Raw genomic sequence first — 25,773 nt, 5'->3', positions numbered from 1 at the left:
CAGGGCTGCCTTCCTTCACCCCTTGGTTGGAAGGAGCAGGGGCTGTATTTCCAGGTTCCTCCTGCACAGTAAAATGTACAAAGACCAGCTTCCTGGGAGATGGCAGAAGCATTAAACATCTGGAGTGTTCGGGCCTCTTAAATTGGAAAAAAAGAAAATAGGTATCTTATGATCCTATATACCTATTCTCTAGTACTCAGTAATGATGTTACTAGCCTACTTTTACAGCAGAGCCATCTACAGTCATCCTTCTATAAGCATTGGATAAACTTGCTAAACCTGTTACTAACCTACTTGGTAACTGTGAAGGATGGCCTCCTCCTTTTCATACCTCAAGTCATGTGATTTATGAATAACATCAAGAACAGACGCGTTAGAAATTTTTGTTTGATGGGTTTTTCTTCTAGGTGCCGTGTTTACTTTATGGGTGACCTGAGGGTGTGTCTGGTCACTTTCTGTCCTGACGTGGACCGTGGGTGGATTCAACCTGCAAGATTAATAAAAGTAATATGCTGAAGCAGGTATGAGTCATAGCTGGGATAGTTTCTGATAACTTTTGTATTTTAAGGAATTAGGAGAAAAAAAATTCAAATTATGACAACATGCACATGGATTTGTGTTAATGTATAAAAAAATGTTTAAAGCATTTGAACTGTCACCACAAAACAGGCTTCCAGAATGAACATCTTCCTATCTGTATACATCAGCATAAGCATACAAATTAAACAAGGAAAGGTGAGGAATTACTGGAAAGTCAGTTCTTAATGCTGCTCAAGTATACTTGTCCTCAGATAGCAAAATGCTCAGATTACACATCGGTCCCTATGGTTTTTTGCAGTTGGTTTTGCTCAGCTCTCACAAAGCAGTCATAAATTTCACTCAAGAGGACGTTTGCTCACTGAGCAGTAGGATGAGAAGCTGAGATCCTCATAGGACCCGTTACAGGTGTATATCACTGGATGGAGTTAAGTTGGGATAGTCAGAAAGGAAGCTCAGATCATTAAAGGGGTTCTTCAAGCACTGGTTTTCTGAAGAGCTCTGGGTCAGCCAGTGCACAGTTGTACTAGACCACGGGACTATGGCCAGCATACTGACATGGCTGCTCCTCCGTGTGTGCAACGCTCCCTGGAGCTGTGCTTTGGCGTCTCTAAGTACAGTGTCCGTCTGCGACCGATGGCGTGTACTTTGTTGGTCCATGTCCAAGTGTTCCAGATGCAGTTTCCCCTGCTGGTGCAACGTTCTCTGTCGGGCTTCCATCTGCCAGCGTGACAGCGACCAGTTGGGTAGGCCAACATCCTTCCTCTTCCATCCGTGGGAACACCGCATTTCTGCCTCAGCCTGAAGGCACTCCCGCGTCCACCGTAAAAGGCAAAGTGAACCTAAAAAAATTGCGACGCTCTCTCAGAAATGGAAAGCTGTCAAAGTGACTGGGAGATACTCGGGGACGTGTCAGAGATACAAAACTTTAGACAGACTTCTGCCGGCAAGTATTCAACAGAAAAGAAGACGGTGGTTCAGGTTGCTCTCAGAAGGATACTACTTGGATTTTATGAATGGGTACATAGTTGATCATGATATGGAAAGTCAGCTAAATAGAGAAGATAATTACAGTGAAACACCATGTCCATATTTTGTTACACCTCATGGGTAGGCATTAAAGTATATGAGACCCATCCATCCATCCTCTAGTGACTACTCTTGGTCAGGGTTATGAGAAGTACAGAAAATAACAGTATAGCTTTGCTGTCCTGTTAACTGCCTCTGCTGCGAGTTAAGCATCTGCCGTTACCTGAGGTTCAGGAGACAGGAGTGAATGTTTACAAGTTCATTGACTCAAAAATATCCAACCTCTCTGTTCAGCTCAAGCTAGGAAAACCGTAAGCTTTATTAAGAGGATGTACATGAATTCACTTTACTGGATGTCTATTTTTGGAAACTACCGGAGTGCAGTGACTCTGGTTCCACCATCTGATTAGCTGTACCGGCCTTAACTTCCATACCCCTCCGATGGTTTGTCTCCTTGAGAGAGGAAATATCCGAAAGCACAGGACAGGACAGGAAGTGAGCAGGTGCTCTACCCAATGCGCACTATCACAGTTAATACTTTCTGTACATAGCATATCAGATAAACATCAGTTTGTGATATTTGGGTTTTAGCAACATTATTAACAACTGTCCTATTAGCGTCCTATTTACTCAAATTGCTCTCACAATGAGTCCTTATAATTACTCTCAGTGTAAAGTCTTTATACACATAATATGTTAACATTAAAGTTTAAAATACTTCATTGAAAAAGAAACCTCTCTATCAGTGAGGTTGCCGTAAAAGATTAGCAGGGATACAATACGCGTACTGCCTAGTTACATTCAACTAGGTTAACAGCAGTTAATATACAGTAACCCAGCCTCCGACACTGCTGATATAAAGAAACCAAAAAACACCAAAGGCCACAACACCAAGCGTAACCCTAAAAAGGTACATCCCTAAAAAAGGAATCCTGTGTGAAAAGTACGACATAGTGCAAACGCTACACAATACAGTCACCTAAAGGCCTTTCGGTGAGTGGCCGAGTGGCAGGTATTTACAGGAAAGTAGAGACGTTGCCTTCGGAGCAAAGTTCAATAAACGGTGCATCATTCGAGGGCTACGGATAATCCCAACAGGAAACCGCAGGGTGGTGAGAATCAGCGGATGGGGTCTGTCGCTTCAGACGGCCTTGTTCCTCCTGTGAACAGGTGTCAGGTGGCAAAGGTAGAGGCACTTCTGAATGGCTGGTTTGCTATTGTTTCCCCCTGCTCCTCATCGTGAAACACCGCCTCGTCTTCCTGTCGCACTCTTTTTGGCTTCCCGTCTTGACACTAGGTGGTAGTGTTGTCTGTGGCCTGATGCAACTAGGCACTTGGCAGTGAGCTGGAGGAACCTTCTGCTATGTCATCAGGATGGGCTTTTGTCTCACTTCCAGTATATCTGGAAACAAGGAATTTAATGATTTTGTTCATAATTAAATTCTGATTTAATTAATGCAACATTAGTCTTGGAAACAGCACAAATGTAATCCTAAAACTGCACAAAATGTGATTCCAACTAAACATTTTCTAATATTCGTTTTCCGAATGTTTTTTAATAAGAGGACTTTTATTGGAATTCTACAACTGCCTGCCCTACGTATAGCTTTAGGTTGGTGGCAGTAGCAAACCCAGATTATTTCTGAATATGATAAATCCAAGGCATAATCTACAATTAGTGTCACTTCTTTGTCTAAGATCTAAGTTTCCCACACTAAAACCTCTTAGGGACTCAAGACTGTTCCGGCTCCCCAGTCTCCCGTTTCTCTGCACTCACGTTTCGCTTAACGTTCAGGGCCTGAGCGCGCTTTTGTCATTGCCGTGCAACTTGTGTTGAACAAACAACACAGAAAATGGAGTTCTTGAGTTATGTCCTAATTTTGCGGCTTCTTTGGAGCCGTCTCGCGCGTCATGATGCACGGCCCTCAAGATTTATCGAATATGCACGTATAAAAAGACAGGTCTGCGTTTTGCCAAATATCTCAGAGTTCTTGTGTGCTGCATCTAGTTGTTCCTGGATACTCTCGTCAGCCCAAATTACCAGCAAACACTGCACCTCTGCCACAAACCAAAGTGATCCCTTTGCCACCATGTTTCTTATATGTTTTTCTTTCAAGGACATTAGATAACACTGTCCAGGTGCCAGTTTGTCAGTACTATACACCTAAAATATTAACTTTTTGCAGTTTAAAGTCTGAAACGTTCATTAAACATAACGAAGACCCTGTAAATGTTTGTCAGTACCAGATCTGTACAGCCTACCCGATCTGTTCCTTCTGGGTCTGGTGCATGTATATGGTTTACATGTGCGCATACATTTGCCAGTTGCATCCTTGATGTCATGTCTTTGTCCCCATCTCCATGTTTGAGCATGTTTGCCGATCGCACTATGCATACCGTGCCCGAGTACAACTGAACTGTGTCCCAGCCCACCTTTCCAAACAGGCCTGGTACAGAGCCGGTATGGATCACCTAGTGTGAGTACATCCTTAATTTCCACTTCAGGGCCAAATACAGCAAACTTTGCTGATTATGAACACTAATCACCGTTCAGAGCCACCTTCCCCACTGTGAACCTCACCTGTGGTTATTCGGTGCACGGGTAGCGTGACGTAGGTGAGGTGGGCGTACAGCAGGAAAATGTCCTCAGTTCGGTTCAGTTTGAGCCAGGAGCCCACCAGGGCGCGGCCCGTGCCTGACAGTGAACGCGAGCGCAAGTTGGTGGCCTTTTGAAGATCTATTGGTAAAAAGAGACGATCACCCTGTCAAGCAGTTGTTAGTCTAAAGTAGGCAAAGAGGATCAAGGTAGACTGAGAACAAGGCAGACTTTGGGTCCCCCGTTGCATCTCAGCCTTCAGACTACACAGAGATCCCCAAGCTCAATCATTAGTTGCAGTTGGACTATCAATGTAAAACATAAAAGCATCTCTATGTCTGCAGAAAAGTAGGATAACAGCTAGCTGGTCAAGAAGCAATAAGCGAAAAAGGGCCTTTCTTCCATGAAGTATGGAGGAGACAGAGAGGGTTCTGTCTTGATGGCCCCCCTCACCTCCTCCACTGTCCTCACGGTAAAACTCCTCGCTGTCGTTGGCGGAGTGTGACTTCTTCATCTCAGCAACGTAGTTGCGCGGTACCTTGCGGCGTAGGGACGGGGAGAAGAAGGAGGGCCGGTTCCTCTCCGGGGTGGGTGGTGTGCTGAAGGAGGTGACCTGAGAGAGTGATGACATGGGTGGAGCAAGAGGATGTGAGGCGGAGGATGGGGCTAAGGAGTCAACGTTGCTTACATCATCCAAAAGGAAAACCCACATTGGGAAGATCCTGTGAAACTTAGCACCTGTTTTATTGGCACTTACAATAATCAATTCTCTAAACCATACTCTGTAGCTCCTCCTGTTGGTGGCGCTGTTGGCATAATTACGTCAGCAAAGCTGCTTTTGTATGGACCAACTGGACAAGCTTTTGAATGAACCAAATCAACAGCTTCAAGCTATCATTGACAAGTTGGTCTGAGACTCTGTTGTCTTGTGTACTAGAAGATCCGCTTTAAGTTCCAAAAGATAGCTAACCGGGAAGACATAAGGCTAGGAAAATATCAATACGCAACAGCAGAAGCACAGTGGATCATCATACATCAGAGCATGGCAAATGGAAAGCAAGCCAGCTGTAGTCCCTGGATGGGTTTGGCAGCAGAGACGAACATGAATATTTGAAAGGCTCAGTCTTTGGTTTCAATTTGCAAGAGTCTCCAGTGAGACAGACGGGAGGTAGGTTCAGAGGAGAGCTCAGCACATTACAGCAGATTCATTTGCGTAACTGGTTCGGCGTGTTGTGTAACACATCCTTCTGGATTAGCGTACACGAGCAAGCATGTCCAACAGGCCATGTTTAACAGGACATGCGAGTAAGGTTAGAGGAGTGAAGCTGTCAGGGGTTACAGACCCGCTCGTGCAGGGGCGAGTCCATGTCCTCCTCGGTGTTACAGGGTGAGGTATCTCCGGTTGGCACACGGCTCACCGCCATCTCTGCATGGCCCTTCCCCTGGGGTCCCTTCATGCGGACAAACTCCATGTTGTTGTACTTGTAGAAGCCAAAGGACACTCTCTGTGCCATCTTGGCTGCCACACTCACCTGTACACATGAGGAAAGGGAGTAAAGCTTAATGAGGGCCTCCACCCCTCGACCTCTTCATTCTTACCAGTTACCGAGCATGTGCATGATCGACATGTCAAGAATAACGTCTGGTACCTATTTTGTGCTGATGATGCATGCTAGAAGATATTTGATCATCTTATATCATATCACATCCAACTAAAACATTCATCCTGAAATAGATGCAGAAATAAACTGAATAACTGAGCCAAATTTAAGGTGCATATTTTTGGAAAATCTCTTGGGACTGCATGTAGAAGAGACCCCACTGCACTGACAAGCTTGGTCTCAGGGATGATAAACGTTTCAGAGACAGATTTGGGTGACATAATGGCTCTGTGATCTATTTTAGCTTGATCTCACTCCTTGCAGTAGCGAAAGGGACAAAAAAAACACTGAACAAATGACTTGGATTGAAGGGTAATTTGGAGAGCTGATGGATAACACATGAGGTCACACTTTTACAACGAGCAACGGGAGATATCTCAAGTCTATCATTCACTTCTTCAGATTTTGAGTGTATACAATCTCTGTGTCATCTCACCTATGAAGGACAAGTTTCTATGGCTCAGTGTTACACATCAAAGCCTATTTATACACCCTTGTGCAAATTAAAACAAGTTCAACATGTTAACATTTCAATATATAATATGGCCTCTTAATTTTTTTTGGATGCGATATGGCATAAAATCCAACAATTCTCAGCAGTCTTTGATGATCTTGGGGGTCCCAGTACCACACTTAAATTAACCCCTGAATTAGCATATCTTTTTTGGTACAGTCCATTCCACGAAGGCGCTGCTTGCAGATTGACCACAGATTCTCTATAGGGTTTAAATCCAGAGACTTTCCAGGCCAGTCCAATACCCTGATTTTCTTCTTGTTGATGAAATTCTTCATCGCTTTTGACATATGGTACAGGGCAAGATCATGCTGAAAGATGCCTGACCCATCAGGAAATGTAACAATGACGAAATTTCCTACATATGATGATGTAACCCCAGCACATCTAAAAAGTGACTAATGAAGGCATATGGTTGACTTTCCAGAATGAAACGGAATATCGGATTGCAAAAACATTGTCTCAATTAATTTGCACAATGGCATACATTCTAGAGCAGAACATGTAATGTTTGATATAGCTTCCGATTTATTATGTACAGTAATGAGTTTTCTAAGTAAGTTGAGCACTTTTTGCTTGTCCTGTCCTCAGCTCCATGTTCTGGATATCTTCTGCGAAGATGACAAGCATGGTTGGGTTCTTACCCGGTTGTCATAGACCTTCCTGAGGGCCTCATACCGGATGGAGCCCTGGAAGATGACGCCCTGGAAGGTGTTGCTCTTGTCGCTGGCCACCAGCTCCACGCAGACCATCTCGCCCTCCCCCACTGTCATGTCACCGAAAGCCTGACACAAGGGACAGGTTTCAGCATCTGACTGCACCGTTGTGCCACATATTTCACTACACTACACCAGGTGTGGGCAATCACATCCGCAAATGGCCAGTGTGTATGCAGGTTTTTGGGATAACCTTTAGGTCAGCTGTTCAAACCCAGGTGTGAGGACTCTTCAGCCAATCAGTCCTCTAATTTGGGCAGTGTTTCCCAATGTGGTCCTCGGGGACCCACATTCGGTCCATGTTTTTGCTTCCTCCCATAGCTTGGAGGGAGCAAAAACATGGACCGACTGTGGGTCCCAAGGACCGGATTGGGAAACACTGAATTAAGGTGTTGCAGTGAAAACCCACACACACACACACACACACACACACACACACACAACAGCCCTTTCTGGATAAGATTGCCTACCCCTGACCTAGTAGTCAATACACCATTACGTGTATATGTCACATGTTAACTGCAATTTCAACACACAGGCTAGTATCAGTTCATCATGTGACCCTACTGCTTTCACATTTTTTACAGTATTTGTTCAGATACATAACATATAGAGTGGTACATCCACCATTTATAACATTCACCATCGAACATTTTAAGAACTATGAACTGTTGACTAAGCAGCAATCACCATCATTTATTAAAGCAACATACTATTATCTCATTTAACTGATTTAATAATCATCAGTTTCATCAACGCTACCCCCAGTGGAGGAAAGAGACAAGCGGTAAAATACAGCAGAAAGTGTCCGGGAGAAGGTCCACTTAAGGACACTACAGCAAGAAGTGCATCTAAAGCCTATCATCGCAGTATTGGCTGCGAAAATCAGTCAGGCTCATATCTTCAGAATGACACCCCATACTCTCAACTGTCATATGAATATTGAGTAAGAGGGAGCTCCACAGCCCTGATGAGCGAAAACATCATGCTGTGCTTCAGTGTTGTCACTATGGAAGACTGGAAACTTGATTGGATTATCCCCACACATGGGCATTACCTCCTCAAAGTTGTCGATCATGAAGAAGATGTTGGGGTAGCTAATCTTGGACTCCTCGCCTTTGCTGTCCATTGGGTGCTTGCTTGGAGAGGCGAACACTTGCTGTGTAACGGAGGGAAGATGCGACAATCATGGTATAGGGACACAGGTGATTGCACATGATGCAGTCAGCTTTTATCTATTTAGTGTTAGCGTCCTATGTAGTCCTATGCAGTAATTCACATTGTGAACATTTCAAATTCAAAGTGATCATGTGATTGGACTCGCACCTGTGACTTCTTCTTGTGGATGTGTATGTCTCCAGCCTCTGAGCGCGTGCAGACGGCACAGGTGACCACGTAGTCCAGCTGGGGAAGAGTGACTAACAGCCGTGAGCTTACATGCACAACAGAATATCTATGATGAATCCACGCAATATATCAATGTCTGGCAGCAGGCATATATATATATATATATATATATATATATATATATTGTAGAAAAATATAGTGCATATGGCTACATAGGGACTGAGATTTACAGAAGAAATTTATTTTAAGTTTAAGTATGATGCCCAAGGTCAAAGCCCCAGTTCCCTCACTTCTGCTTCTAAAGCCATTTCAAAAACATGGATGTGTTCAGCCATGAAGTCACCTTGTCCATCTTCAACACCACCCCAAACACCACCCCAAACACCACCTCCACTGGCCGAGCACACGGCACAAAAAAAAGCACATCTTTCATTTACATACTTAAATCTCTTGGGTACCTTCTGCAGGATGAGGTTCAGGTAGACACTGTCCTCCCAGTCGATGTCCGGGTCCCCCAGTCCGGGCAGTTTCTTGGAGTCCCTCCTGTACACCTCCACCTCCACCTGGCAAGAGGAAAAGGAACCAGCACCTCCATAAATACGAGCGCTACTCATCTAGAACTAGACCCTGTCACCTGTTATTTAAAGAGAAGGACCATCTGATACAGGAACACATTTTTTCACTGAGACATTAATACAATAAAAGGTTAACCATTCCGCTACAATGGACGAAAAACTGAAATTCCCAAGAAGTCCAAGAAGAAGAATCTAATTTCTGTGTAATAAAATTTTTAATTAAATGAAAGAGTAACAGAAATCAGCAGAGAGAATTTGTTCTGTGAGAAGAACAAAGCATGGTTATTATGGTGATTTATTGCAGTGAATGTGGAATTCTGAGCCAACCTCTAACTGGCAGCACACTGTAAGGCACGAATAGAGGAAAATGGGCGAGGCATTTGTTTTTTTTTTTGGGATTACGGTCACCTTCATCGATAGATAGGTGACCTCATCCGCCTGACAGTGCTTCTTTGTCACGGAGAGGGATCCTCTCCCCAACTGTGGCAATTACGCAACCACCCCCACCCCCAAGAGCACCCATAAACAAAACCTCTTTTACAAACCACGTCTGGAATATAGCCATAGCTCACCACCCCCCCGTGCAGTATCATCAGTTTACCCAGAAGACACGGCGATATTATTTTTATTTGGTAGACACTCTGCTTGGTGGGATATCATACATCCATGCACATAACCAGCAATATGCTGACGCTGCATTCATTGAGCTGGGAACTCATCCATCCAAAATCAACTAGAGGTCACTGGCTTCAGCTCAAGAGGTTTCAGTTCAATTTGGAACACAGAGGTGACTGTCGATGACATCACCTGCATTCTGATTGGTCGGCTGTCCCACCGGCAACTGTTGCTGTTCATGCCACCACATTAGATTGAGCTTCTTCCAAATCCGCCATTAATCCAAGGCCTGGCTGTCTCGTTTTCCAGCTCTTATCCGCCCACACCGATGGGACGTATACGCTGCCATTTCACACGGACCGGGACCATACACTCAACACTGAAGCAACAGTCATAGTTAGCGTGTGAATACACCTTTGCCCCAAAGCTGTCCTCATGAGCCTTTGTGATATAAAGTCTGCTTCTATGAGTTAGGGTCATGAGACCAGGGATATTCAGGAGGGAGAGATGACGGGCAGGCAGGAAGAGTAACAGGAGGAGATAGTGACCCAATATGATGGGCCTGTAGACCATAGCGGAACATTGCAAACCTGCACAAATATGCTAATTTTTGTTAGCACTGCCTTGACCATCTGTAGCTATGAAACGGAACGATGAAAAAAACTCAATAAAAAGAAACCGCAGCTCAATATTTATTCAGCTTTAAAATGTAATAACGGCTGTCCCCAAAGAAGACAAATCAATACAAAAACCTTCAAACCTGGTCTAAAATTGAGTTTTCACTAAGCGAATTCAACCACTGCTCACCTCACATAGTGTGTGTGAGAGCAGCAAAAACTCGTAGCTTTAAGTGTCCAACTAAAAAGATAAAGACCCCAGACTTGCAGCTGTTTGCTCAGTTTAAGTGCTCAAACTGCACCGTTGCGCAATTAAATCAGGAATTACAAAATCAGAGGAATTGTTGCAATACGGCCATTGATCTTGTGTTGTTATGGTGCTCTGGCGGTCGCTGGGTCAACACATATGAGGAAACATGCCCTGTGCAGACCTGTGCTGTTACCATAGCAACAACGGGCCGGCAACACCCGTTTACCTCGCATGGTCCTTCCCACTAAAGGTGGCCAGTACTTTACTGTTAGCCATATCAAGGAGAACCTTTTATCTCTGAAAAGCATTAGACAGACAGACAGATACTTTATTACAATACTACATAGAATGGTACTTCAATCCTAGTCAGTCACATAGCCAACGAATTACCTGCACTTTGGAGGAAGCAAAATTATCATCATTTTGATTCGTGGGGGACCTATAGCCCTTGAAAAAGTAGAGCGGGCCCTGATTCTGGAGTGTTGAAGTTGATATTAAATGAAATTAAATTAAATATTCACAGCTCACTGGTTCCCAGCAGAATTATAAATTTTGTGCAATAAGTTGATGCATTTTTGTCTTGCGATCTTGCACCGTTCTGCATTTCCCGTTTGTCTAACATTGTCCTTTGCTTTGCTGGTCTTGTGTTGCAGTGTGCTACAGACTTTCCATGGTGTTTTCTGGAAGATAAAGTCCCTCCTCTCCTTGAGCGGGAAGAACAGGCGGGTAATAGTGACGGAGTCACTTGGGTCCTTGGTGCTTTTTGCCATCCTTTGGTTCAGGTGACATCCAACTCAAATCAGGAGTCTGGAGGATATAGAGAGGAAGCCTTAAAAGCTCCAGGTGCTCCCTTGCTGTCAAGGTGTCATTTTGGAGGGGGGGCATGGGGGGGGGCGTTCTCCCAAAGGGAGACAAAGAAACACCAGTCAAGCAGAACTCTCTCATCCATGTGTCACACATGCTATGGGTGAGGGTCGTCATGAGTGAATGACAACACTGATCTCTTGGTCTTGGGGGGGGGGCAACGGCCATTACATTTATTACTAACCTAAATGAATCATTTTACAATCAATTACTATGTCCCACAGAACAGCAGGGCCCCCCCTTGTGGTAGGAACGGCAAAACCTTTTACCCACACCCATTTAGCACCCAATACCGCTGCCTATAACAGGGGACAGAAGATTCAGATTCCAGATTCAGAGCATATGGACTATATCTACACAGACTGTCAGGGTTTCGCATGAATAGATATGTGAGGTATCAGCAGTGGAAGGGTCAGTCGGGGTCTCTGGGTGGCTCGAAACTGACATTACACACAGCTGAACAAGCCACCAATGAAATCCTGACTGCAGAATGTGTTATCTCTGCTTTGAAAAGCAGCATTATGCAGCAAACAGCCATGTATTAATTGATTAACTCAGTTTTCATGGTACAAACTGCCATCCAACCATGTGACTTAAACTACCAATGGCACGCCTTCATTTTGGTGGGAAAGGTGACAGATTTTTCAATGGATGCCTGCTCCACAGGAGCCAAAGGACCATTGGCCAGCTCAGGTCTGTGCCCTGCTGCTCCTCTCGCTACAGGCAGCACTAGCAGACCGGCTCGTCTGCTGCAGCGTGCTGGAGGCTGCAACACATGTCAATCTGTTTATATGGCCGGACATTCGATTGGAGCACGTCAAGTGAAGTACCACTAGACACCGGACGTGTGGCCTAGGTGCATTGGTCATTAACCTTGACATCACAGCAAGTTCTGGCTATTGGATAATAACAAGCTTCCTACTGCCAGATGCAGAGGGCCTGCATGCATTCAACATAAATGTTAGTTTCCACTGGTCCAGGGTCTCCTTGTGCGTTCTCTATATATATCTTATCTTAGTATTTGAAGGAAGCCTGTTAGTAAGAAGAGTGTGACCCTACAGGGGGCAGAGGAACAGCTAAATCTGGCTGTAAATGATGAGTTTGCTTGCATTCAACACAGGGGCTGACATGGAGCAGATCAACTCAGACTGAAGAAGCTTCTCTGTATAGTCTTGCAGGTGATCATCTCAGTGCCAGTCAGAACATGTTAGTGCTATGTGGAGTCTGAGCTGAATCAAACCTTAAAATGAACCAAGCATGGCTTCAGGGAATAAATGGAAGCAGGCATCTGTACGAGGCAGGAAATGCCAGGGGCCAAGAAAGCAGGCCGCATTTCAGTAGGCCTGCAATTAGCACAGCGGGCTGGTACGATCCAGCCTTTCTGGTTTCTTTTTACGGATCAAAGATGGCCGAGATAAAGCTGCCTCTCACCAAATGGTCATGCATTAGCCATTTTAGCCGGACCGTTTAATGATCCAAACGGAATCGATCCGCCGCTACAGAGAATCCATCAGGGAATCTGATGGTGAATAGAGCAGCAGTGCTTAAGGACACTTTGAACTCGTTATCCTCTCGCGGTGATGCCTTCGCAACACGGGAGAGACAGATGGCCCACAACTCGCCAGCGCTGTACTGAATTTCCTGCCCGGGAGATTCCTGCGTTGTCTAATGCGGCACGATGCTCCTGGAAGGCAAAACTAATTATAGCCTCTGTAAGCATTTGACCGTCGCAGGTCAAAGGGGCGCTACGCTACCACTGCTCTCCACATGGGGGCGCACAGTAGATTGGAGGGCAGATGCCCAGGGAGGATGGCTATGTGGTATATATATGTGGTCACCGTCAGTCCCATTTTTGTGCTTTTTAGACATTTCTAACTAACTTTCCTACAGGCTGATTCTTAGTCTCACGGTCCTTTCAATTCTGTTTTTTTTTTTTGAGCCGCGTGTGTGTGTGTGTGCACTCACTTTCTTCCCATCGATGTTCTCGGCGTTGTATGCCGGCTTCCTGCGCACATAAAAGAGCATGTCGTCCTGGCGTGGAGTCCACTTCTCCATGAAGTAGGTGGAGAACATCCACGTCCAGAATACAATCCTGTCGTCCTTGAAGCAGCCTGGAGTTGGGAGAGAGGGGCAGTTGTGAACCATCAATCCACACACACACACACACACACACACACACACACACACACACACACACACACACACACACACACACACACACACACACACACACACACACACACACACGGGATAGGCCACCAAAACCCAGGACAATGCAATGCTATCTATTAAAATGTTCATTGTTATACAGTTTGGATCTGTAATTAAGCAACATGAAAACCCACATTTTCGCCACGTGCCTTTGCTATGTATATTTATCGTATGTCATTTAGGCCCTTAACATCCGGAATGGTTTACGTCACAATGATGCATTACTGAGAGGCAGGACAAATGTGTTTGTTCCTATAGCAACCATCGTATAATTTACATTAATTCACACCATAAGTTGGATCCATTAGGATTTGTACCTATATAATATAATAAAAATAAATGAATACAGTACAAAACAGCCTCATGCATTTGTCAGTGTCTCTAGCTGAATTAGCAAGGCATCTGCATATCACAGACGGGGACAAATTTAATTGGATTTCTGGATCCTTTTTTCTGGTTCGCGCGGCTCGCTGAGCCTCGTGTGCCACCCAGGGCAGCGTCGCTAACGCCACTGACGCACACCTTTGATGTTTCCCAGCTGAATGGGCTGCCTGAGTGGTCAGGTCTCCCTTTGTGCTGCCCGCCCGCGACCAGCTACACCAGATCAGATAAGTTAGCACCATCTCCAACGGCAAGGCTTACATTTCATACCACAACCGTGGGTTTTGACAGGCACCCGTCATGGACCCATTACGTTAAAAATATTTAAAATAAGTTAAATGTTTAATCCGGACAAGACTTTGTTCCCATTTGCAAGCCTAACATTACAATCAGGAAATGTACAGCAAATAAGTTGAGCAAATATAATTACGCAGGAGATTATTCTATCTGGAAACTGACATTTTCCGCAATCTGCTGATTCCCTTTCAAGGTAATTCAGTCTCTACATAGAAACCAGTGTCCCTGCCCCCCACCCTCCTTGCTTTTAAAGATCTCCCCATCCATAGACATGCATGAATACATTTACATGTGTAGCCAGATAGCACCTGCATATACATATATATAACACAGTGGAAAAAAACAGTGTAATGTAATGAACGAGACTTAAACCAGCCTTTGCTTCCACTAGACAGCAGGTGGCATGGTGGTTGGGAACGTCATTGTGGCCATGTACATGAATATACATAAGAGGTTTAACCATACGCGTATTCGTATGGAAAATTTCCAGTACGCGTCTTTTTATTCGTTACGCGTATGTAGCGAACGAATGCAGCAATTGTGGGAATGCAGCGAAAGTGTTTGTGTGTTTCCCCCGAAAAGCATTCGGAAAGAGGCGGATGAAGCCGCGCCACTACGCATGCGCGCATACGTCGTAATGTGGAGCCGGAGCTTGTTAGTGTCAATACAATTACTGCACAGGTATTTATTTTAAATACTGCACCATAATGGATATTTATTTTGTTATGCTTTTTGTTTTTTGAGATAATATTTATGTTGCACAGTTCTAACACGAAGCTGAAATCCGCTAATGTGAAAGCAGTACAGATCGGGTACAGCTAATTTTCTAAATGTGCACCTTAAATTGCTTAATGGATGTTAATTCTATTTTTATTTAATTGAGAGAATATTTTTGATTTACTTTCAAGTAAATTTTTGTTTTTATCAGTAGGTTGCAGCAGTATTGACAGAGACTTTATTTAAGATGTCATACTTTGTTGAGTGAACCACAGTTTAATCAAGAAAAAAGAAGAAATTTGTTTCGTTTCTTTTACCTCCGCTGTACCGAAAATGTACCGAATCATGACTTTGAAACTGAGGTACATCCCTATGATTAGACAGACAGATATACCCAAGTTGTCATTTTTTGTGCAGTATTGTAGCCTGTGTCTAAACTGGTCTCTCTGCTTTGTCATAATCTGGCATGTCTTGTCCAGCACCTCTGAAAGTGAAAAATAACCACATTCTCTAAAAAAAGCAAATTCAGTGATCAGAGTTATTGATTTCGAGTGGGGGCATTTTTATGTATTCAATTGGCATTGTCTTACAAGCAAAACGTGCCAATCCCCCCCGGCCCAGCCACAAAGCACATGTACGATTTACTGCGATTTGTTGTCTTTTTAAGAGATTTGGGATAATTCCAGAGAGCAGTATAAATATAGGTCATGACGACGTGGCTGCTGCAGACGTGAACGGCGGCTTTGATCACACCTGTCAACGTACAACATAAAAGAACGAGTCAGGAGTCTGCAGAGAGACAGCCTTGCTGTCCCCGCAGTGGTGGCCTGCTGTGCATCGTGTCTGAAACCTGCTTCTGTTTAGCAGTTTTACATCTTCATTTGCTGCCTGTTCTATGTCCCCATTTCTCTTCCTCCAGAATGACTTCCAGGCCTTTAGGGAGACAACTTTTGCCGGCTGATGACACCACATGTAATGAGTGTGTTACCTATTCAATCTGCTGACGGTCTTAGAGAGACTTAAATGATGGGCAAAATTAGGCACTCCATCTGGGAAATGACCCTGTAGAAGTTCACCTCCTTAACAACTATGCCCCCTGTGGGCTCACATAACATGCAAACAAACCTGCAGTGTTTAAGTGGGTGGTGGTATAGCCTTGTGTTTGCAGGAATGGACTTTTCTTGAGATGAACTTGAATGTCTTTCCTTGATGTGACAAAGGAGGACATCATCATCTGTCTACTCTGCTGATTGGCTGTAGCATGCACAGCTGTCAGGACTGACTTTTTACACATGCCTTCCACTAAGGCTGCTACTAACGACTATTCTTCTATCAATTAATCTATCAACTATTTTACCGATTGGTCAATTAATCTAAACAATAAATTTTCCTCCAGAAAATCAAATTGACTGTTTAATTTTATTTTATTTTGACCACAATAAACTGTATGTCCTTGCAGGGATTAAAGGACATCGGCTTTTCGGCACTATACAGACATTACTTACTGCCACAATTCGATAAGCAGATTAGTAGTATGCCTAAAATATTAATGAAATGCGTACTGTGATTCCCATTAGATAATAACTTGTATAAATTCAGAGTATCTTTATGTTTAACAAGCTCGGTTAGCGAAACCACATGCTACTGTTTTGGTAAATCATGGAAGCGACAAGTACTGAAGTTAAAGGAGGAACAGCCCAGCAACCACAGCACCCTTAACAAGAGGAGATATTGTGGATAAATGGTAAAAAGATGCTGGTGGATGCCAGTACTTTTTGCAGTCTACAGTCTGACAGATTTTTTGGTAAATGTGTTTTTAATTCATTTCAATTATTATTATTTATTTGTTGGCGACTGCCCAGGGTTGTTCTCGTCTGCGTCCATTCTTCCCGGGGTAGGCTCCACCCCCCCCCCATGACCCCAGTTGGGATTAAGCGGTTTCAGAAAATGGATGGATGAATGGATTATTATTTTTTTTTTTTTGTTTTAGTTTACTATAACAACAACACATTGGTCCCAACAAGCCCAACGTGCACAAACTCAATCAGTATAGAATGAGCCCAGATTCTAGACTAAACATTTTCTTCACTGATTACGCGGAGATTCTAAAAAGTAACAGCCGTCATTTTTTATGGCTTTATTAATAAATGTATTTAGTAGCTACAAGGACAAAATATATTAAAAAGCTCTTCATAGGAATGGTAATGTAATAAAGATGAATAAATCACATTTAGGGTGGTTTTACCCTTTCTGGCAGTCAGTCACCCAGAATAGCGCCTGTACGTTTTCTCTTCGGATGCTCGTGTGTATCACTAGTGCCGAAACTCTGCACAGTGTAAAGCCACCTTTTTCATTTGTGATCATTTGAAATACTCCCACAATTATGTAGTGATACTGAAGGAAAACATTAGTCAGAAAGAAGTGTTTTAGAAATCACAAAAAAAGGTCATTTCATTAAAATGATTAAAACAATGCATCAATTTAAAACATGGAGGTTGACTCATTTTCAGCATTTACGTCGTCGACTATGTCGAATAATCGCATCGGTCCTGCACCCCGATGACAGATAGCCACAGCCATGATTCAAGCTGCCAGGAGTATCCATTTAGATGGAGGACGTTGTCGTTTATATATCTGCTGGACCCTGAATCTTTAAACTGAGCAGGCCTAGTGCCGAGACAATGGGGGGAGGCGAATCACAGATTCACAGAATCAAAGATCTTGCTTGCCGTCTGAAGCAGCATGTACCATAAAGAGTGTTAAGGAATATGGCGTCTCTAACATCACCAAGGAACCATTTAGACAGCCCATATGATAGTTCTTCATCCCACATGAAAGTGTATGAGGAAACATACAGTTTAACCTCAATAAAAGCACTCTGCATGATTAAACGGTACAACAACAGACTCCAAATGATTATTTTATTAAGATTTCCATTAATCCTAAACTCATGTGGCTAGTAAAATAGCCTGTAAGGTGTATGTACACACCAGCACAGTGGACATGGGGTCGTAAGTAGGATAGCGCCATATACTGTCATTGCGGTGCACACACACACACACACAATAATCACATTGCATTTGTCGGCACTGCTTTGCGTCTGTTGACACAACTTGTGGCATCACCGCCAACTTACTAGACACACGCTATTGTTAGATAAGTACTGTTTGGCAACAGTTACCATAATTTCAAGTCCTTTTTTAAAAAAATAAATCGCAGTATTATTTACTGAAATGTCACATATCGAAATGCGACATCGTGCAGCCCTAGTCATGCGACGTCATGCTCTGATCCCGCTCACGCTCACAAGAGGCTGGAAACACGCAGGTCGACGGGTCATTGGTCGCAGAGTGAGGATCGCGAGGTAACAGCGGTGAATCCCAAATGCCATGTGGAAGCCGGGCGCGGATCCTATAGATACACCCCTGTCTACCGCTTCAGGAGGCTGTGCATAGAGATGTACCATTTCAGGAGGCCGTTTAAAAATATGTACCATTTCAGAAGATCATTCTTAAAGAAGCACCATTTCAGGAGGCCATGCATAGCGAAGTGGCACTGCAGGAGAGCACTTAAAGCACGCCCTTTACATAATTTCAGAATGCCATGCACAGAAAAGTACCATTTTAGGGGGACAACAAAGAGCTATATCATTTGTGGCAAAAAATGAAGATTACCTTATCCCTATTCCCCTTTATATACTGTGTTTTGACTACAATCTTCAGCCAAAGGAACGGAACAGAAAACAGACTAGGTTCCACTTCCAGATTTTGCCACTGTGATAAATAACACGGTAAACTGCAACCGAAGCATGTGTGAAATACAGCACAGCAGCTTGGGGGGGGAACTTACTCTGTGGATGTAATGAATTTATCCAAAAACCAGGATCAAGCAAATCTCCAGTTAGCTACCTCACTATGCCACAGTAATTAGGTAATTAAGTAAGCTCTTCTGTAACAATGCTGAATACATCTTCTTATGAGATACAATGACTCACTAAATTACCTAAAATTCCCTAATTCCAGTCTTTATTATACCAGATCATAAAGCAAGCTTTGCTTATTACAGACACTATTAATACATATTCATTTGTATTCTAGACACATTGCAGCATCGATAATTCAAATTCAGGCACACAGATGTATTCTGGGGAATGTTTTCCCACAAAGGTGGGTAGGTACATGATCCTAACCCTAATAAAGACAGTGAGGTTCCAGCAGGATATGGGCTGGGGTTTAACTGTCCCCACCGCTTTCAAATACCTGAGTGCAATTGCTTTTTCTTGGGGTGCCAGAATGAGGTGCCTCTTCATATTCATGGGTGCTGACTTCACCAAAGACTGACAGGGGCTTATACCCCAGCCTATTAGGTTTCACTGGCAGCTCCGTCCTGGTCTCAGTGCTTCTCCTCAAGCTCTGGCAGGTAGCAGGTCGCAGGACTCGGGTTCCTGTCTGTAGTTATTTTCTGTTCACCTTCCACAGAAATGTATTTCAGAAATGGCTTTGGCATATCATTAAACAGGCCTGATGTCAAGATGTTTATATATGTTATGTCCGTCCATCCATCCATCCATCCATCCATCCATCTTCCATCATTTTCAGTATCTTCCTCAGCAATGAACATGCCAGCCACAACACTAGCCAGTGATAAACATCGATGTTGGCTGTTCCCCCTCTTGTTTGTGTGTTATAAATGTCCGTCCATCCCTCCATTATTTTCAGCATCTTCCTCAGCAATAACCATGCCAGCCTCTACACACTAGCTAGCGACAAACATCGGTGTTGGGCGTTTCTCCCCTCACTGGAGGGATTTCCAGTCCTCACAGGCCATGAACCACCGATTCTGACAGCACATAATCTCCTCACTCTTCTGGTTGATGTTTCTCCAGTTCAGGGCCTCCAGGACACTCTTCGGAGTGTCTGAATTTGGACTTAACTCCAGAACGTGGCTTCTGTAAATAACAGAGTCCGAGTCAGGAACTAGAAAGCGATAAACACAAAGGAACAAAGTGACTCGATGTGAACAACCTGCTTCAGGTTCATCAGCAGAGGTGCCACAGTTTGAGCAGTATCTAGTAATCGATTCCGGCAGCTGTCCCAGAGAAACGGGTTAGGGGCAGAGAGAAGAGTTACTAAGAGGCCAGATGTTCCTCCTCCATGGGCAGCAGTCAGCTGGCACAAACTGGAAGCCACAGTGAAGTCTCCTGGGACGGCCAGCAGAAAGCATGCCAGTTATGCTATTTTAGGATGTGGACCTTAACAAGATGGAAGAGTGTCTTCACCGGAAGCGGCACATGAGTATATTCAACCTCCACTGGGCCAGGTTTGTTGCACCAAAGAGTTTGGGGTCAGCTTGCCACTGTTGTGTCCTGCAGCTCTGTCCATTTCCTAAAAAGTACGGGCCAAAAACCAGCTGTACAAGTGGGAACGATTGGGAACAGAGAAAAGGATGCAATGGGCAGGCATTACAGACAATACAGGCATCGGGGTTAATCGCAACACACAGGCTGGATGTGTAGAATGGTCTCTGTGGGAGTCAAGGAGAAGCACACAATGTCCACGGTTCAAGGAGAAAGACGAAGTTATCCTTGACGTGTCATTAAAATTTAGCTGATGATTCCATGCAATAACGCTATGCTAACAGAAACGTCTCCAAAGTTTTGTGACTTTACTAAACATGTTTTCTGCAGCTGAAGTAGTTATCGCTGATAAAGAAGGAACAGAATTCTGAGAAAACGGATGCGTTTCATGTAAAACCAGGTTCAAACTTGCTGGCCTGTGAAATGACTGGTATGATACCGCGGAGATTGCAATCCGCATTGTAAGCATTGTAAGCATTCGTGAAAACCAGGTCTGAAGGTTGGGGAAATACCAGCGGCTGTGTGTCACTTGAGGAGGCCTTGAGAGTTCCGCCTGTCAGGCTGGCATTTCTTCATTTGAGATCTAGTCTCAAGGGAGTGTTACTTACATACAAAAAATATTCTGAAGACAGAAGGGGAAATGATTGGTTCAGAGAGAACAATCAGATTGTAGTGGAGGTGGGTCCAAGCAGCTAGAGGAAGCAGGACCAACCAATCAGATATCTTGGACCCACCTAGTCTACAATCTGACTGGTTATCTCTCTGAACCAATCATTTTTCTTTCGACCCTCAGAACGTTTTTCTGCAAGTAAAACTCCCATGAGCGAGATCTGGATTCTCAAAGAGTTCAGCAGTTAAGTCTACCAGTGGCCTCTCTGATTAGTGAGACCCTTTCAATGTGAAGGTTTCACCAAACAAAAAAGCATCCAATAATCCATCTTCCAATCGCTTATCCTGATCTGGGTCACCCAGCCATGAAAAAACAATGAAAAATTCACATTACTTATGTAGAAAGACAAGCAAGACAACAGAAGCTAGACTGGAGGTGTAGAAGCCAACTGTTGGAAGCCCCTTTGATGCAGGTTTTAATCATCAAGGCTTAGATGATCCGTGGCCTGTACTACTAAGCGGGGTTACTGGCTTATCGGGGTAACTTGTCGGATTTAAGGTACCACAGTTTAAATGGACTTCATATTCGTTCACTTACATTTTGCCCAGACTACCTTCAATCCGACAAGTTACCCCGATAAGCCAGTAACCCCACTTCGTAGTACAGGCCACTGGAGTTAAGCAAACATACCATTCACATTAAGATGTCCTTTATTGTCTCTACAGTAATGTTACCGCAACCTTTACCTGCATTTCATGTTAAGACTTTCAGAAGGAATAGACCAAAAGGGAAAACACACAAAACGTACTGCAGTATATTCTTTTCGATTTTCTGATATGGAAATGAAGGGAAAAAGTCATCTGTCATACCTGCGCGAACTGAATGACAGGTGGACGAGGATCTCATTTCAGCGAGAGAAGGGGGATTCCCTCCAGAGGCAGGGCTGCCAACTACCACGCATCTGGCGTGAGACTCACGCACAAAGTCTTGCAGAAAATCTATTTTATTACATTATAAACCTAAAAGGACCATTACACCGAGGTCTGCTGCCACACTGCTCTGCCCAGAGCAGAAAAGCACGGTATAGTGGACTGAAACCAGAGGAACTGAAGACCAGGAACATACAGTTTACATCGACTGTAGGGTCCTTCTCTGTCCATTAGTGATACCTTACATCTGTACAATCGTGCTTCCTCTCTACTTCTGACTTTCTGCAACAATCAATCCCTGAAATGAAGCAGGTGCTTTTCATCAGAGCGGCTTTGTCTACCTCTGGCTGAAACAGGAGGAAGTTGAACGTGAGCCAGCTGTAGCCAGGTAGCAAGTCAGCGACACAATGCTGCTTTGCAGCCACACACAGCGATGCATGAGGACGTCTGAACCCCCAAAAGGGAAGAGAGAAAACGGGAGGTGGCTTTGTCCATTGTTAAACTGAAACCATTACAGTTTGTGGCTAACCTAAGGCACACCCTGAAAAGCTGCATTCTGGAGAAGTCGCAGGTCTCCGTCTGCAGGGAGCTAATCTCCAGCGACAGAAGGGACCCACCGCAGGTGGTCTGCCCATCTGCGTCAATCCGATAAAGGACCGAGATCTTTACTCTCCCAGCCTTCGCCCATAAGCGGGCATGGGCCGAAACTTGAGGGCTACTTTCCAGCCACGTCATCATAAATTTGACCTTCTAAAAATCAACCTCATTCATGCCTTAGCGGTCATAACACGCTGAAGATCTGTCAGGTCACGCCCTCTCATACAAATCATGCAACGCAATCCGCAAACAGATCTAAATAAAGGCCTGCACTACTCTGCATGCAACAGTTGTAAACAGCAGCAGTGTAGAACATGTAAATCAAATCCGACTGACGTAACAAACCAGACTTTAAAGGTTCCATAACAGGTGAACCCAATTCAAACTCAAAGAACTTTCTTGTTCTCATAACAAAGGTTGCTCTAAAAGTTAGTAAAATCACTGTATTCTACTTTGTGAGATAGAATAAGGAAATAAATGAAAAACAAGCAAAGCCTATCTATCCATCCATTACAAGTACCAGTTCTCTAAATGTAAATGTGACTGCAATAAAAAGGCCTTCAGCCCAAACTAAAACACATGTAGATGCTCCACTGCCAGGGTCTGTACTGTTCGACCCTCCCCTTCATGTCTCCTCCCCGTTTGGCCAGTAGGTGTTACTGCCCATCCTGTCCTCCTCCCTGTTGCTTGCCCTTAAGTCCCTAGTGTGTTTTCCTTGCCCCCTGGGCAGGAGCACCTGCTGGCCAAACGGGGAGGGGACACGAAGTTCAGGGCTAGGCGGTACAGACCATAACTCTCCACGTGCATTTTGCTCGCCTGTGAAATCGAACGCGAGCATGCAGCACATAACGCCCTCTACCTGATACGGCAAGGTTCTAAAACCGTGCATCCTTCAGCGTCAAGCTCTTTCTGCCTCCCTCTCGTCTTTCCACGAAAAGCAGCTCTAAGTTGTGTTCATTGATTTTTTTTTTACATTTTAATGATCTAGTGAACTACGGCACCAAAACATGAAATTGAACACATCTTTGCTCCTTGTTATCCCCTCAGAAAGAACTGTACTTAGCAGTCTTAGTTCCTCTAATATACTTCCCCTTTATCGAGTTTTCGGTTTACATACAAACATCTAGTTCATCATCTTCATTCTGCGGTACGCCATACAGGCCTGTCTTACTTTCAGGGTGAACTCTGTATTAGAGATCGAGTAAAAGATGCCATATCTGTCATTGCACTGGACTTTCTGTAGCGTTTCTAAGAGGTTTTATGAAAGCATTACAACATATTAACTGATCAATAGGTTAGGTTTAGAAACAGTGATCTGTATCAATGTGTGTTTTGAACATAGCTGACCTAATAGAAAGACCAACTGAAAATACAACACAATTAATCTGCTGATGAACTGTGCAAACCCATATACACCAGCTGAGTTTAATTTAAATATTCTACTTTGTGTTAAATACTATCGTTATACTACTTCCATAATACACCGCATAAAAATGCATCGTTGTCTCGGATAAAGCTATTCAAAAAAACACGAAGAAAACAATTTAAATTATAATTAAACTGCGATTACCACAAACAAAATAGTTGCTTTAATAAATACGTGTGTTGGCTTCATACGTTTTTGCTGTCAAACTCAATCCTTCATATGAATTTCATTTGATAAGCAAATTGACTTTTTTTACATCGAACATCGAAAACGTGCTCAAACTAAGGAGCTTCAATTAATGCAAACCGTCTACGGCCACAAAGGCTTATAGGCTACAGTCATCGGTCCTTGTTATTTCTTTAGCATCTGAAGCTTTAACCTATAATAAATAAGCTAGGCCTATTAACCTTTTTAGGATGGAGACATGGTCACAAAGCTGGGAGTCAAAGAAAAGCATGATCACAGTTCCTAGTTAGTTGTGAATGAGCCTCAGCATCAGGATACCTTATAAAGCCTAATCATAATTCAATTATTAAGACATCTATTCTGGCTTTCCTCTTATAATGCTAACAAAACATTTCTAATGACTGAACAGCCGATCTTTTTGTTTTAAAAGAAACGTTTAAGTATGCTTTGCATTGTAGACAATGCCTGGTCTCTTAGGCCAGATCATATATTGATAATCATACAGATGTAATAGCATTTTTGGTAAAATCGACAGCACAACTACAAAATGTTTTGCTAAACATCATGTTTAACACGTATATGTATGTTACTTAGGTTTTAAGCCAATTTAATATATACTTGACACATGCAGCTGACTAGTTAGTTTTACAAAGATCGCGTAGACATCGGTGCGTGCATTAGACACATTGTTTTGTTGGATACATTAAAGACAGCCCACCAACTCACTGAAGACCAATCAATGCATATGAAACGACAACATATATAAGAAACATATCAAGGTGTCAGTTGGGTTATATGAAAACTTACTTAAACTGGTGATTTCTTGCTTCATGTTGAGCCGGTTTCGTTCGTCGGCGATTGCTTTCAGCATCTGCTGCAAAGACTGGTCCAGCTCATCGCCGGCGTCTCCCGGCCCCTCAGCCCTACAGTAACTCTGCGAGGATGCCATTCCCGAGCTGAGATCATGTCCCTTCTGCAGCGGCGAAATGATCCGAGCGGAGGGGAGGGCGTCGGCGGTGCTAAGGGGGTGGGGGGAGGAGGAGGAGGACGGGATATTCCCCTTCAGATACGGGATGATCTTTGCTTCTTGTTCCGGGAGATGTCTGACTATTTTCCGGCTGCCATTCGGATTAGTACTCCGGTTTCAAGGTGTGTACCGCGGAAGGGGGGGAGTCTCAGTGCGATCACGTCGGCTTCGATCACGGAAAACAACATCGCACATGGACCTTTGTCAACCTTAGTAGCACTAGAGGAGCCGAGTCTCAAGGACACAGCCTGCGAGACACCCGGACATAAAGCAAATGAAAATATGCGCACTAAAGACACATGACGCAGATGCGACTTGACAGCCCCGTCTGCGCTGCATGACAAGCTTGAGGACAGAATTTGATCCGTTTTACTGATGCAAATGCAGTAACTGATTGTAGTCTGCTGTCTGACACATGATTAAGCGCAATCCCGTGACAAAAAGATGACACAAACTCCATGCAAAATATACATCATGGAGAGTCGTTTAGAGGGCCGCGAGCATTATTACAATTCCATAATGCATTGCTGTCATCAGATCTGGCAAATGAACCGATCGCATGGCAATAGTGGCATTTAAATGCCTTGGAAGTGCAAATAAAAAACCAATACCATTTGATGACAAATTCAGACCTGTAGTAAAAGGGAACGGTCTTTTTAAGAGCGACAAATGGCGCAGGCAGGACGCGGCGTGCCTGGCACCGCGGTGGGAACGT

General features: G+C 43.9%; 1 protein-coding gene across 3 annotated transcripts; it reads right to left on the bottom strand.

The window, feature by feature from the left end:
* Positions 1 to 540: 540 nt before the first annotated feature.
* Positions 541 to 25,773, bottom strand: LOC125738448 (uncharacterized protein KIAA0930-like). Of its 3 annotated transcripts, XM_049007387.1 has the most exons (11): positions 24,839 to 24,978; positions 19,187 to 19,875; positions 13,287 to 13,432; positions 8,859 to 8,963; positions 8,380 to 8,457; positions 8,111 to 8,212; positions 6,982 to 7,122; positions 5,506 to 5,694; positions 4,616 to 4,775; positions 4,148 to 4,303; positions 541 to 2,968 (listed from the first exon to the last, which is right to left on the bottom strand). In XM_049007387.1, exons 3-11 carry the CDS (start codon positions 13,392 to 13,394, stop codon positions 2,928 to 2,930), a joined length of 1,080 nt encoding a protein of 359 aa, XP_048863344.1. In that variant the 5' UTR covers positions 13,395 to 13,432; positions 19,187 to 19,875; positions 24,839 to 24,978; the 3' UTR covers positions 541 to 2,927. The 3 variants fall into 3 exon arrangements, with proteins under 3 accessions (XP_048863344.1, XP_048863343.1, XP_048863342.1); XM_049007386.1 differs by lacking the exon at positions 19,187 to 19,875 and having other exon boundaries at positions 5,506 to 5,613; positions 24,839 to 25,773; XM_049007385.1 differs by lacking the exon at positions 19,187 to 19,875 and having other exon boundaries at positions 24,839 to 25,771.

Source organism: Brienomyrus brachyistius, chromosome 3, assembly GCF_023856365.1.
Source record: "Brienomyrus brachyistius isolate T26 chromosome 3, BBRACH_0.4, whole genome shotgun sequence".
NCBI classification, from domain to species: Eukaryota; Metazoa; Chordata; class Actinopteri; order Osteoglossiformes; family Mormyridae; genus Brienomyrus; species Brienomyrus brachyistius.
The sequence above is the reverse complement of the archived record's forward strand: the minus strand, read 5'-3'. Positions and strand labels throughout refer to the sequence as shown.